The 12,722-nt window shown below is 41.9% G+C and overlaps 1 protein-coding gene across 5 annotated transcripts in view; it reads left to right on the forward strand.

Annotated features, from left to right (window-relative positions):
• Positions 1-12,554, forward strand: part of GPBP1L1 (GC-rich promoter binding protein 1 like 1) — a 61,280-nt gene extending 48,726 nt beyond the window's left edge. For all 5 annotated transcript variants that reach the window (XM_007978941.3, XM_037999010.2, XM_037999019.2 and 2 more), the window contains 5 exons: positions 5,492-5,632; positions 6,076-6,234; positions 9,436-9,560; positions 10,367-10,469; positions 11,647-12,554. In XM_007978941.3, the coding sequence (XP_007977132.1) occupies positions 5,492-5,632; positions 6,076-6,234; positions 9,436-9,560; positions 10,367-10,469; positions 11,647-11,799 (681 nt within the window). In that variant the 3' untranslated portion in view covers positions 11,800-12,554. The remainder of the gene's footprint in view (positions 1-5,491; positions 5,633-6,075; positions 6,235-9,435; positions 9,561-10,366; positions 10,470-11,646) is intronic.
• Positions 12,555-12,722: the final 168 nt, after the last annotated feature.

Raw genomic sequence — 12,722 nt, forward strand, 5'->3', positions numbered from 1 at the left:
TTTCTTTCTTTCTTTCTATCTATCTATCTGTCTGTCTGTCTGTCTGCCTATCTATCTATCTATCTATCTATCTATCTATCTATCTATCTATAAATAAATAATAGTGATTGGGGTCTCACTGTATTGCCCAGGCTGGTCTTGAACTTCTGGGCTCAAGCCATCCTCCCACCTTGACCTCACAAAGTGCTAGGATTACAGGCGTGAGCCACTGTGCCCTGCCTCTGAATAAATTCACTGGGAATTATTATTGTAGTGATAATGATTGGAGTTTTCAAGGTAGATTAGATATACAAGAGAAGACGATAGAAGATGATACAAGAAGAAGAATAAAGAATGGGATAGTACTGAGAAAGTAGTTCAGAAAAAAATGGTAAACTATCACAGAAATACAAGTGGGTGAGTTTGTAATAGCAACAGGGGTAACAAGTTGAGGAAAATAACTGAAAAAAAGCCTTAGTGATTATTTTAGGAGACTTTTGAGTTGATGTTTTTAGGGAATAAAGAATGGCTTTTGGAAATATGTGGAGGTAGTGGCACCTTTTAACCTTGACAGTAAAAGGAACTAGGTAGAATATAGGTGGTAAAAGTGATAAGTGAATGGATGAGGAAGTCTGTCGGAAGAAGCCACTGGAAGCGACTTGAACTGTACTTGGAAGAGAAGAGATGATTAAAGATCATTGGCCAAGAAGAAATATGTGGGAATAAAACTAATTGACAAGTACAGTTATCTTTGAAAAGGGTTTAGGATATGTAGGGTTTATTTTCCTCTGATGTAGAAGGGAAAGAATGTGAATTCAAGTGAAGAGAGCAACTGTTACAAAGAAGGAAACAGCCCAGCACGGAAGTTAACTGCCAGGCTATGGAATAGATAGATTCCACCTTGTACCTTCTTCATCTTACCACCTTGCGCAAGTTTCTTCACTTCCCAGTCTCAGTTTCTTCTTCTATAAAATAGACATTGTAATACCCGTTTTTTTGTGAGAAGTAAATGAGAAAATTTAATGAAATAACTAAAACTGGCATATAATAAGTGCCAGTAAATGGTAGCTATTGTTACCAACCTGCCAGCACACCTTATGTTTGTCCCATTTCTTGAGAGTTTATAAAGACTTTCTTGAGTGTTACTTTAAGATGTCTACAAGCATTCTGCAGGACTACAGAAAATATAAAAATGAGTAAGAAAATGTCATTGTGTCCTCAAGGATCTCATAAATCAAAAGGTTAAAAAAGTGAGAAGGATAAAAATTATGGCACAAAACTTAAGATCACTTTAGCCCTGTTGTGAGTCAGGGGTAGAATGAAGATTGGAAAACTAACATGAAGGCTGCTGCTCTTGAAGCTTGAAGAGGATGGTGACAGTTGGCAGAGGTGGTAATGGCAGATAGTGGGAGGCAAATTAGGCAGCAAAAGAAAACAAGACATTCTTCCCTGGGAAATTAGGGTAACGATGGAAGATCAGGTTTCAGGAAATGTGATTGTGGTTCTGGGTACCTAGGATATAAGATGTTAGAGGGAGGAAGAGGTAAGATAACTAATAAGCAGATGTTGATTTATCCATTCATTTTATCTAAACATTAGCAATACTTAGTATCTGAGTAGTAAACACTGTATGTCACTAGAGGCACAAAATAATACTTGGCCTGTAATCCCAAAGAGTTTACTGTCTAGTGAAGAAACAGATACAAAAAAAAATTGACTGGGCGCGGTGGCTCACACCTGAAATCCCAGCAATTTGGGAGGCTTAGGTGGGCGGATCACAAGGTCAGGAGATAGAGACCATCCTGGCTAACATGGTGAAACCTCCTCTCTACTAAAAATACAAAAAATTAGCCAGGCATGGTGGTGCCTCCTGTAGTCCCAGCTACTTGGGAGGCTGAGGCAGGAGAATGGCGTGAACCCAGGAGGTGGAGCATGCAGTGAGCTGAGATGGTGCCATTGCACTCCAGCCTGGGCGACAGACCGAGACTCTGTCTCAAAAAAAAAAAAAAAATTTGTTCTTCTCTGCCTAGGGAGGGTCATCAAAATCTTTATGAATAACTGGGGTTCAAATATGTGATAAAGGAAAGAGAACTGCCATTTGTTGACATTTTACTATGTTGCTTGGTTAGGCTTTTTACACATGTTAAAGCATTTACTCCTTTAATCCTGGAATATAGAGAATGACATACTGTAGGGTTACATAGCTAATAAGTGATAGAGTCAGACTTTTAACACAGGTCTGACTTCAAAACCAGGGCTCTTTCTACTGTTCCAGAATGCCTCCTCTCTCGAAGGATGAAGAATAGAAGTGGAAGTTGAGAATTTAGTCTTTTGACTCAAACTTAACTAAGTTGAAATCTTTGTGACACTTTTTAGGATTGTGATCTTAAGCAAGTTATTAGATTTTGCTAAACTTTTCTCGACAGTAAATTGGGGCAAGTACTTGGAATATAATTTTTGAAACATCCTAATTAGTAAGTGGACGTTTAAAAACAGTAGTACAGTAGTTTGTTAGAAAGCAAGTAGGTAGGGCATTCTCGGCAGAGGGAACCTGTTACCCAGAAACTGGATGCAGAATATGGTGTGTTTGGAGTAAAGGAACCATAGTGGTTCAGTATGGCTGGTATGTGGAAGTGGATGGGGAAGTAAGACTTCCTGGAAGCCTGTATAAAAAGAACAGGAGAGAAGTTAAAGTAGGTAGAGATGCAATTTTACTTATTATCTACACAGTTTTAACGTTTTTAACTGAAACAGTTACAAGTAATTGCTTTTTCTAATGAAGTTCACCTAGTTTAACAGATTACAGAAGAAGAGTACTGAGGCTAGACTGCTAGTATTCTTTTTTTTTTTTTTTTTTTTTTGAGGCGGAGTCTTGCTCTGTCGCCCAGGCTGGAGTGCAGTGGCCGGATCTCGGCTCACTGCAAGCTCCGCCTCCTGGGTTCACGCCATTCTCCTGCCTCAGCCTCCCGAGTAGCTGGGACTACAGGCGCCTGCCACCACGCCCGGCTAATTTTTTTTGTATTTTTAGTAGAGATGGGGTTTCACCGTGTTAGCCAGGATGGTCTCGATCTCCTGACCTCGTGATCCACCCACCTCGGCCTCCCAAAGTGCTGGGATTACAGGCTTGAGCCACCGCGCCCGGCGACTGCTAGTATTCTTACATCCATTGAAAAGAAGGGAACTCAAGAGGTAAAGAGAGAACCTAGAGAGTGAAGCATCAGGAAATCAAGTAGGGAAAAAGGGACAGGTTCAGAAAATATTCGTAATGAGCAGTATCACATTTCCCAAAGAAGATAGGTTTTTTAGAGCTGGCCTTTGTAATATAAGGATGAAAGTTTTGGTTATTTATGAAAGAGTTTTGCTAAAATTGGGGATAGAAGGTGAGTATTGCAGGAAACTAAGCAGTAAGCAATTAATGAGCGAGTGAAAGATACCATGTACTGACTTAGAAGTTTGGCAATAAGAAGGTGGTATATAAGATTGAAAATAAGAAGTCTGGCCTTTTTTTCCTAATTTTAGTAAGGTGGGTTAGCATAATTTGATAAACCCAAAAGGAAAGAGAACAAATAATGCTAGAGGAGGAAGTTCCTTTGAACTTGAGGAGCAAATGGCAGAGGAGGTAGGAGAAAGTTTGAGCCCAGTGATTTTAGGATTTTTAGTCCAGTAGAAGAAGATAAGCATTTGAAGTGGAGCAAGCTAGGGTTGGTTCGGAAATTAGAGGAAAAGGAGAGAACATTTTTAAAACAACAACAAGAAAACTGGGTATACAATTCACTTTAATGGACTTTTACATATATAATCATCTAATAAAAACCTGTGTGGGACATAATGATTTTTCCAGGGGGTAGTCTAGCTATCCCATAGCGTTTAAGTTACTGAAAATTAAGTTGAAATAAAATTAGCAGAGATGTAGATATTCTGTTTTATGTAACAGTAAATCTTTTGTACTACTATGGCAGAAACCCAAGTGTTTCTGTGCTCTGAATTGACATTGTTTTAAAGACAGGACATCTGGTGACTCTACAACTCAGGGGAAGCCACAAATCATCTTTGAGAGTTAACCTGACACAAGCAACCATCTTCAGATTTTTATCAATGCAAGAAAAAAATTAATCTTCATTCTGGTTGGATCATTGTTTCTCTTATCTGCTTGCTTGTTCTTTTTGGAGGCATTTTGGGATAGTAGAAAGGCAGTTTCATTTACTAGCTGAATAACCTTGAACAAATTGTGTACCTTTCTTATCGTCAGTGTCATTCTCTATTAAAAGTCAGCATAACAATTATTATTCCTGATTGGTTTAAGAATTAAATAAAACTGTGACCATCACCTGGTACGTGGTAGATAGTAAAGTTAATTCCATTCCTAAAGCTATTATTGTGTCTTCTTTTAATACCCATCAATCAAGAAAGCAACCAGGAAAGGAATCCATTTCACTCAGGCCCCCTCTTTGTCCTGGAGGTCCTCAGTTCTAAGTGTTTCATTCTGGAAGTAAGTTGGAAGGTTTTCATTTGCTTCAGTACCACTCCTTTGGCTTGCCACATCTTCCTTGGTCTCCTCAGACAGTGTGGTAACTCAGTATTCCAGCTATCCATCATAGTTGGGGTTATGGCCAGAGTGACAGAATGGGCCCAGACCCTGCAGAGTTGAGTAGATGGGCCTCCAGACCAAATAAATCAGGATTGTTCAACCATTTACAATAGCCACTCTGGCCTGGAACTAGCCTGTTGCCATCAGAGTTCCTGGAAAGCTGCAGTTTTGTGACACTTTGTGGGCTATCAGGATTACATCCAAAGTTAACAAATACTACTAAAAAAAGTTGTGGGATTCAATACATTTGGAAAAGGCTATGTAACTGCCTCTCAAAATTTTTTTTTTTTTTTTTTTTTTTTTAACGGAGTCTTGCTCTGTCGCCCAGGCTGGAGTAAAGTGGCACAATCTTGGCTCACTGCAAGCTCTGCCTCCTGGGTTCACACCATTCTCCTGCTTCAGCCTCCCAAGTAGCTGGGACTACAGGCACCCGCCACCACGCCCAGCTAATTTTTTGTATTTTTAGTAGAGATAGGGTTTCACCGTGTGAGGTAGGATGGTCTTGATCTCCTGACCCTGTGGTCCGCCCTCCTCTACCTCCCAAAGTGCTAGGATTACAGGCATGAGCCACTGCGCCTGGCCAACTGCTTCTCACATTCTTATGTGCAGTTAAGTGCTTTGAGAAATTGCCAGTAAAAAGCTTGTTGAACTTTTTTCACCCTAGCACCTCCCAAACTCATTGAACTAGAGCCCTCTTTTTGGGAAGCCACTATTAATATTCCATGGTTCTTCTGTATCCCATCTACCATTTTCCTTGAAGTGCCTCACCTCCAAAAGAGGTTGCACACTTCCCAAACATGTTAAGACAGTTAAGCCCTGGAAACTTGTTCTCATGTAACGTTTCACTCTTTGCTTTATGATTTTATAAGCTGAGATTCTGTTTGCGTGCTCGTTCTGACTGATTTGTTCTTTCATCCTGTGTAGCCTAATGCATGGAAAGCTAACAGGATGGAGCACAAGTCAGGATCCCTTTCCTCTAGCCGGGAGTCCGCTTTTACCAGTCCAGTCTCTGTTACCAAACCAGTGGTACTGGCTAGTGGTGCAGCTCTGAGTTCTCCCAAAGAGGTGAGTGAGGATAAAGCAGGAGTCTTTTTCTGAAATTGCCGTTTCCTGTTCACTTAGATAACAAGTGTAATATGTATAGCTGTGACACTTTGTTTTGTAGCTATATTTAGCTGAGAATACTTTCTTTATTGATGTTTTCTGTTAGCATCCAAAAGTGGGCAGTGGCTAAATGGGGTAGATGCTCTGTGGTGGACCAGGGGCATCCTATGTTAGACTGGCATTCTGCTGGTGTCTGTAGAAAGATCAAAGAGGTGCCACGTAAGCTAGCTACTCTTAACTGTATAAATCCTGCAAAACTGAAGTCTGCTTAAATAAAAGAATTGTTTGGTTTAAAACAGAGTGATAAATAGGCTACCAGATTCTTGAAGTTAGTGCTAAGTAGAAGAGAACCCCAGTTCTTGCTCTTTGCTGTCAGGAGAAACCTATTTGTGGTATTTGCCCAGAGTCCCTCCAGCACCACCCCTCCAATTGAGATCAGCTCCTCTCGTCTGACCAAGTTGACCCGCCGAACCAGCGACAGGAAGAGTGAGTTCCTGAAAACTCTGAAGGATGACCGGAATGGAGACTTCTCAGAGAACAGAGACTGTGACAAGCTGGAAGATGTAAGAGCATCGGCTTTTTCTGGGGTAGCCTAGGAATTGTCCTTTGATACCTATGTGAGTTCTTCTTAAAGGATAAAGATGTGGCAGGATTTTTAAATGTACAGAGATAATGTCTGTAGGTGTAACTGCCTTCTAGACCACATAGTAAAGTGAGTTTAATCCTTTTTTCAGCAAAAATTTTAAATTCGGGTTTATTTTAGTAATCACTCACCTATTGAAGTACATCTTGGTTGCTTCCAAGTGTTGGCAACTATGAATAAAACTGCAGTAAACAGGCCGGGCGCGGTGGCTCAAGCCTGTAATCCCAGCACTTTGGGAGGCCGAGACGGGCGGATCACGAGGTCAGGAGATCGAGACCATCCTGGCTAACACGGTGAAACCCCGTCTCTACTAAAAATACAAAAAACTAGCCGGGCGAGGTGGCGGCGCCTGTAGTCCCAGGAGGCGGAGCTTGCAGTGAGCTGAGATCCGGCCACTGCACTCCAGCCTGGGCGACAGAACGAGACTCCATCTCAAAAAAAAAAAAAAAAAAACTGCAGTAAACATCCATGTGCAGGTTTTTGTGTTGGCATAAGTTCAACTCCTTTGGATAAATACCAAGGAGCACAATTGCTGGATCATATGGTAAAAGCTTGTTTAGTTTGTTAGGAAACCACCAAACTGTCTTCCAAAGTGGTTGTGCCATTTTGCATTCCCACCAACAGTAAATGAGAATTCCTATTGCTACACATCCTCACCAGTATTCGATACTATCAGTGTTCTGGATTTTGGCCCTCCTGATAGGTGTGTAGTTCTAATTTGCACTTCCATGATGACATACGATGTGGAGCATCCATCTATATCTTCTTTGGTGATGTGTTTGTTCAGGTCTCTCACCCATTTTTAAATGAGGTTGTCTGTTTTCTTATTGCTAAGTTTTAAGAGTTCTTAAAGTTCTTTTTATATCTTAGTTCATAGTCCTTTATTAGATGTGTCTTTGACTACAGTTTCTCTAAGTCTATGATTTGACTCTTCATTCTTATTTATTTATTTAGAGACAGAGTCTCGCTCTTATCACCCAGACTGGAGTGTAGTGGCGCGATCTGGGTTCACTGCCACCTCCACCTCTGGGGTTCAAGCGATTCTGCTGCCTCAGCCTCCCAGGTAGCTGGGATTACAGGCATCCGCCACCACGCCCAGCTAATTTTTGTATTCTTAGTAGAGATGGTGTTTCATCATTTTGGCCAGGCTGGTCTTGAACTCCTGGCCTCAAGTGTTCTGCCTGTCTCAGCCTCCCAAAATGCTAGGATTAAAGGCATAAGCCACCACACGTGGCCATATGTATTTATTTATTTATTTGTATTATTTTATTTTTTGAGATGGAGTTTCACTCTTGCCCAGGCTGGAGTGCAGTGGAGCAATCTTGGCTTACTGCAGCCACCGCCTTCCAGGTTCAAGCAGTTCTACTTCAGCCTCCCAAGTAGCTGAGATTATAGGCATGCGCCACCACATGACACAAGTTATTTAACTTCTTAGCTCTGGCCAGAGGACCAGGAAACTACAGTGCAGAACAGGAAGCAGAGGAAGGCGAACCTGCTCCCTTAAAGACCAAGAGCTCAGACCATAACTCTGAAACACAGCCTTGTGGTTCTGATAAGGAGTTAGAGCTGTAAGGATGAAAGAGTACTATTTTCTGGAATGTTTTTGGTTGTAGTAGAGACGAGGTTTCACCATGTTGGTCAGGCTGGTCTCGGATTCCAGAGCTCAGGTGATCTACCCACCTCCGCCTCCCAAAATGCTGGGATTACAGGCATGAGTTGCCATGCCCAGCTGGCCATATTTGTTTTTGAGACAGTGTCTCACTCTGTCGCCCAGGCTGAATGCAGTGGCATTAATGATCACAGCTCACTGCAGCCTCGACCTCGCCTCCTCGAGTGATCCCCCAGCCTCAATCTCCCAAGTAGCTGGGACTACAGGCTTGTGCCACCATGCCTGGCTAATATTTTATTTGTTACAGAGATAGCTTCTTGCTGTGTCGCTCAGGCTGGTGTTAAACTCCTGGACTCAAGCAATCCTCCCACCTGTGGCCTCCGAAAGTGCTAGGATTACAGGTGTGAGCAACTATACTGTCTTTTAATTGTCTTGACAGCGTCTTTTGCAAAGCAGAGATTTTTTTATTTTAATGAAATCCAGCCTAATTAATTGTAGGCCAGGCATGGTGGCTCAAACCTATAATCCCAACATGTTGGTTGGCTGAGGTGGGCGGATCACCTGAGGTCAGGAGTTCGAGACCAGCCTGGCCAACCTGCCAAAACCCCTTTCCTACTAAAAACACAAAAATGAGCCAGGCATGGTGGCATGCACCTGTAGTCACAGCTACATGGGAGGCTGAGGCATGAGAATCACTTGAACACGAGAGGCGGAGGTTGCAGTGATCCGAGATTGTGCCACTGCACTCCAGCCCGGGCAACAGAGTGAGACTTGATCTCCAAAAAATAAGTAAATAAGCAAGCACCAGAGTGAGACTTGATCTCCAAAAAATAGGTAAGTAAGTAAATAAATAAATAAATAAATGTGATACCCAAGGTCATCTGAGTTTTCACTTATGTTGTCCTTATAGGAGTTTTATAGTTTTGTGTTTTACATTTAGGTCTGTGACCCATTTTGAGTTTATTTTTGTGAAGGCTGTAAGGTCTTTGTTTAGATTTTTTTTTTTTTTTTTAAATGTGGGTGTCCAATTGTTCCCCTCACCATATGTTGAAAAGACTCTCTTTTCTCCATTGTATTTCCTTTGTCAAAGATCAGTTATCTGTTTGTGGGCTCTCTGTTCTGTCCCATTGGACTATTTCTGTCATCTTCTGCCAGTACCACACTTTCCCCCCGCACACCTCTTACAAGCACTTTTACCATAGTGTTTTAATTACTCTAGCTTTTGTGGTAAGTCTTGATGTCAGGTAATATCAGTACTCTGGTTTTATTCTTCAGTATTGTGTTGGCTGTTCTGGATCTTTTGCCTTTTCATTAAAACTTTAGAATCAGTTTATAAATTGACTTGTTGATACAGCAGGTCCTCATTTGTAAATGGGGAAAAAATCTATGGGCTGAGGCTATCTTTTGGAAAACACTTTCCTGGGTTGTGAATCCTTGATTTTGTAGGTTGCTTATATTACCACAAAGGAACCTTAAACCAAGTGTGTCCTTCCTTCCTTTTCCTTATTGCAGTTGGAGGACAACAGCACACCTGAACCAAAGGAAAATGAGGAGGACGGCTGTCATCAGAATGGTCTTGCCCTCCCTGTAGTGGAAGAAGGGGAGGTTCTCTCACACTCTCTAGAAGCAGAGCACAGGTAAGTGAGGAGGACATCACAGGGCATGCAGTGTCTGACCCTTAAGGACCTTGAACATACTGGAGAAGATATCTCAGATAGAGTCCCACATACAGAGAGAAGTGGCCCAATCATAACTTGTTCTCTTTGTATGCCCCAGGTTGGCCTGTTGCCCATCAAACATTCTGTCACAAACCCAGCCATCTCTTCCACAATCTACTCTCCAATACTTTAATATTTTTAACTTCAGGCCGGGCACAGTGGCTCATGCCTGTAATCTCAGCACTTTGGGAGGCCGAGGTGGGTGGATCACTTGAGGTTAAGAGTTCGAGACTAGCCTGGCCAACATGGCGAAACCCTGTCTCTACTAAAAATACAAAAATTAGCTGGGCATTGTAGTGTGTGCCTGTAATTCCAGCTACTAGGAAGGCTGGGACAGGAGAATGGCTTGAACCCGGGAGGTGGAGGTTGCAATGAGCTGAGATTGCACCCTGCACTCTAGCCTGGGTGACAGAGTGAGGCTCCTTCCCCCCACCCAAAAAAAGCCAGATTTTGCAAGTGCTCTCTTTCTTCCTTACACTGCCTTGGTTTTGCTTCTACTGTCTCTTCTGTAGCTCTTTCTCTCTCAACTGTGAAGAGCCTCCATTTATTTACAGGCACCCAAGTAGCCACAATTAAAGCTTGTCCCACAGGGAGGAAAACAGAATTCCTTTAACATCCATTGTCCCTGGGCAGAAAAGTTTTCTGTGAAAAGAGATGAGCTGTTCACTTAGGCTTAATGATGTCATATTCTCTTTACCTGTCCTTCTGCATCCTGCATCCACCAGGTTATTGAAAGCAATGGGATGGCAAGAATATCCTGAAAACGATGAGAATTGCCTTCCCCTCACAGAGGATGAGCTCAAAGAGTTCCACATGAAGACAGAGCAGGTATGTTGTAAACCTTCTTCCTAGAGACCAGTTAGTAACCAGGAAAATAAGGAGTCCAGACAGTCCTTGCCCTGAGGGAGCCCTAGTTTAATGTGAGAGAAAGATCTGGGAGGGATGGGGAAATTACCTTAGTAGAAATGTAGCGGGGCTCCTAAATCTGCCTGGGAAATAAGGATCCCCAGTATTGGATACAAAAACCAAGTGTCAGTCATTAGCAGATTCCAGAAAATAGTATACTCTTTCATCCTCACAGCTCTAACTCCTTATCAGAACCACAAGGCTGTGTTCCAGAGTTATGGTCTGAGCTCTTGGTCTTTAAGGAAGCAGGTTCACCTTCCTCTGCTTCCTGTTCTGCACTGTAGTTTCCTGGTCCTCTGGCCAGAGCTAAGAAGCTAAATAGCTTGTGTCAGTTTATCCAGCAGTTGCTTGGATTCTTTCTCTGAATAAAACACTGCTAGATCCTAGGGTGAACAAGACAAATGGGGTTTCTATAAAAATCCTTGAACTTCTGGTGGCATATATTTACAGCACAAAGTACAATTGGCCAAGTCCTTAAAAGGGGCATGGCACAAGCTGGTATGAGACCTTGCCACTCTGAACTCTGTTAGAAATAAGGACTTATGGCTGGGCGCAGTGGCTCTCACCTGTAATCTTAGCACATTGGGAGGCTGAGGCAGGCGGATCACGAGGTCAGCAGCTCGAGACCAGCCTGGCCAATATGGTGAAACCTCATCTCTACTAAAAATACAAAAATTAACCAGGCTTGGTGGCGCACGCCTGTAATCCCAGCTACTTGGGAGGCTGAGGCAGAAGAATCACTTGAACCTGGGAGGCAGAGGATGCAGTGAGCCAAGATCGTGCCATTGCACTCCAGCCCGGGCGACAGAGCGAGACTCCGTCTCCAAAAAAAAAAAAAAAAAAAAGAAAAAGAAGGACTTTCAAGTTCCATCCCAGACATACTGAATCTGAATCTGCATTTTTGAAAGATGCATAGATGACTCGTACATTAAAATTTGAAAAACACTGCTATAAGAGATCTCAGAGGGTCTCTTAGAAGCACCCCCTATCCCACATTCTACCTAGAATTGAATTGAGGCCTGGCCTTTCCCAGGGCTCATGGGTCAGTACAGTCATTGACAATTTTTTCTTTTTTCTTTCTCTCCCATGCTAACCATAGCTGAGAAGAAATGGCTTTGGAAAGAATGGCTTCTTGCAGAGCCGCAGTTCCAGCCTGTTCTCCCCTTGGAGAAGCACTTGCAGAGCAGAGTTTGAGGACTCAGACACCGAAACCAGTAGCAGTGAAACATCAGATGACGATGCCTGGAAGTAGGCATATAAATGCTCACAGTTAAATCTGACCCAGTAAACTCTGTGTGTTTAGGGAGTATACAAAAGAAATTGTTCTTTTCCTTTTCTTATGTTGTTGAATACTTCATTCACAAGGGAAATAATCGTATCCCAAAGAGAGAGCGATTGGCTTGTTTCGCTTTTTTTGTTGTTCTTCCCTGTTATCTGCTTAATAGAGAGAAGTTTGTGTAGTGGGACAGATTTTTAAAACACACACACACCCAGTATATATGGGGTGATGCACAGGTAGGAGCTGGCAGTGCAGGGAAGAGGAGACACCGGTCTGCAGCAACAGCTTCTACTACCAGCCCTTAGGGCACTCACCCCTGTGCTCAAGCAATCATTGTCAATGACAAAGTGACTATTGAAGTTATAATTGTATTAAATTAATGCTAATAATTTGGATATTTTATTTTATTTTTGGCTGCTCGGGTAACTTTAGCCCTTAACCAAGCATACGTGGTTTTTTTGGTTGTTTTTTTTTGTTTTGTTTTGTTTTTTTCTTTTTCCTTTTTGGGTACAGCTGTAAAATATTTGGATATAGGAAATGTTGTGTTATCTTGCAGCCTTGATATTCAGGGTGGATTGTAAAATATAAATTTTTGTGAGATTTCAAAGATTAAGATTATTTTGATAACATTATTTACAGATTTAAAAGATATGGTTATCACAAGTCTCGAGGGGGAAACTACTGCATAAAATAACTAACTTGGAATAAATATTTTGCATCAGTTTGGATTGTCTTGTGTAAGAAGTATATTTTCTTTAAAATTAAATGAGTGGATTCTTTTTTAGGGGAAATATTTTTAGAAGTTGGGGGGAAATGTTAATTCAGACACAACTGTTCTCTTTTTAGCAGATACTTTTTTGATGCAGAAAAACCTGTGCAATAAATTACCACTAATA

This window comes from Chlorocebus sabaeus, chromosome 20 (assembly GCF_047675955.1).
Source record: "Chlorocebus sabaeus isolate Y175 chromosome 20, mChlSab1.0.hap1, whole genome shotgun sequence".
Lineage (NCBI taxonomy): Eukaryota > Metazoa > Chordata > Mammalia > Primates > Cercopithecidae > Chlorocebus > Chlorocebus sabaeus.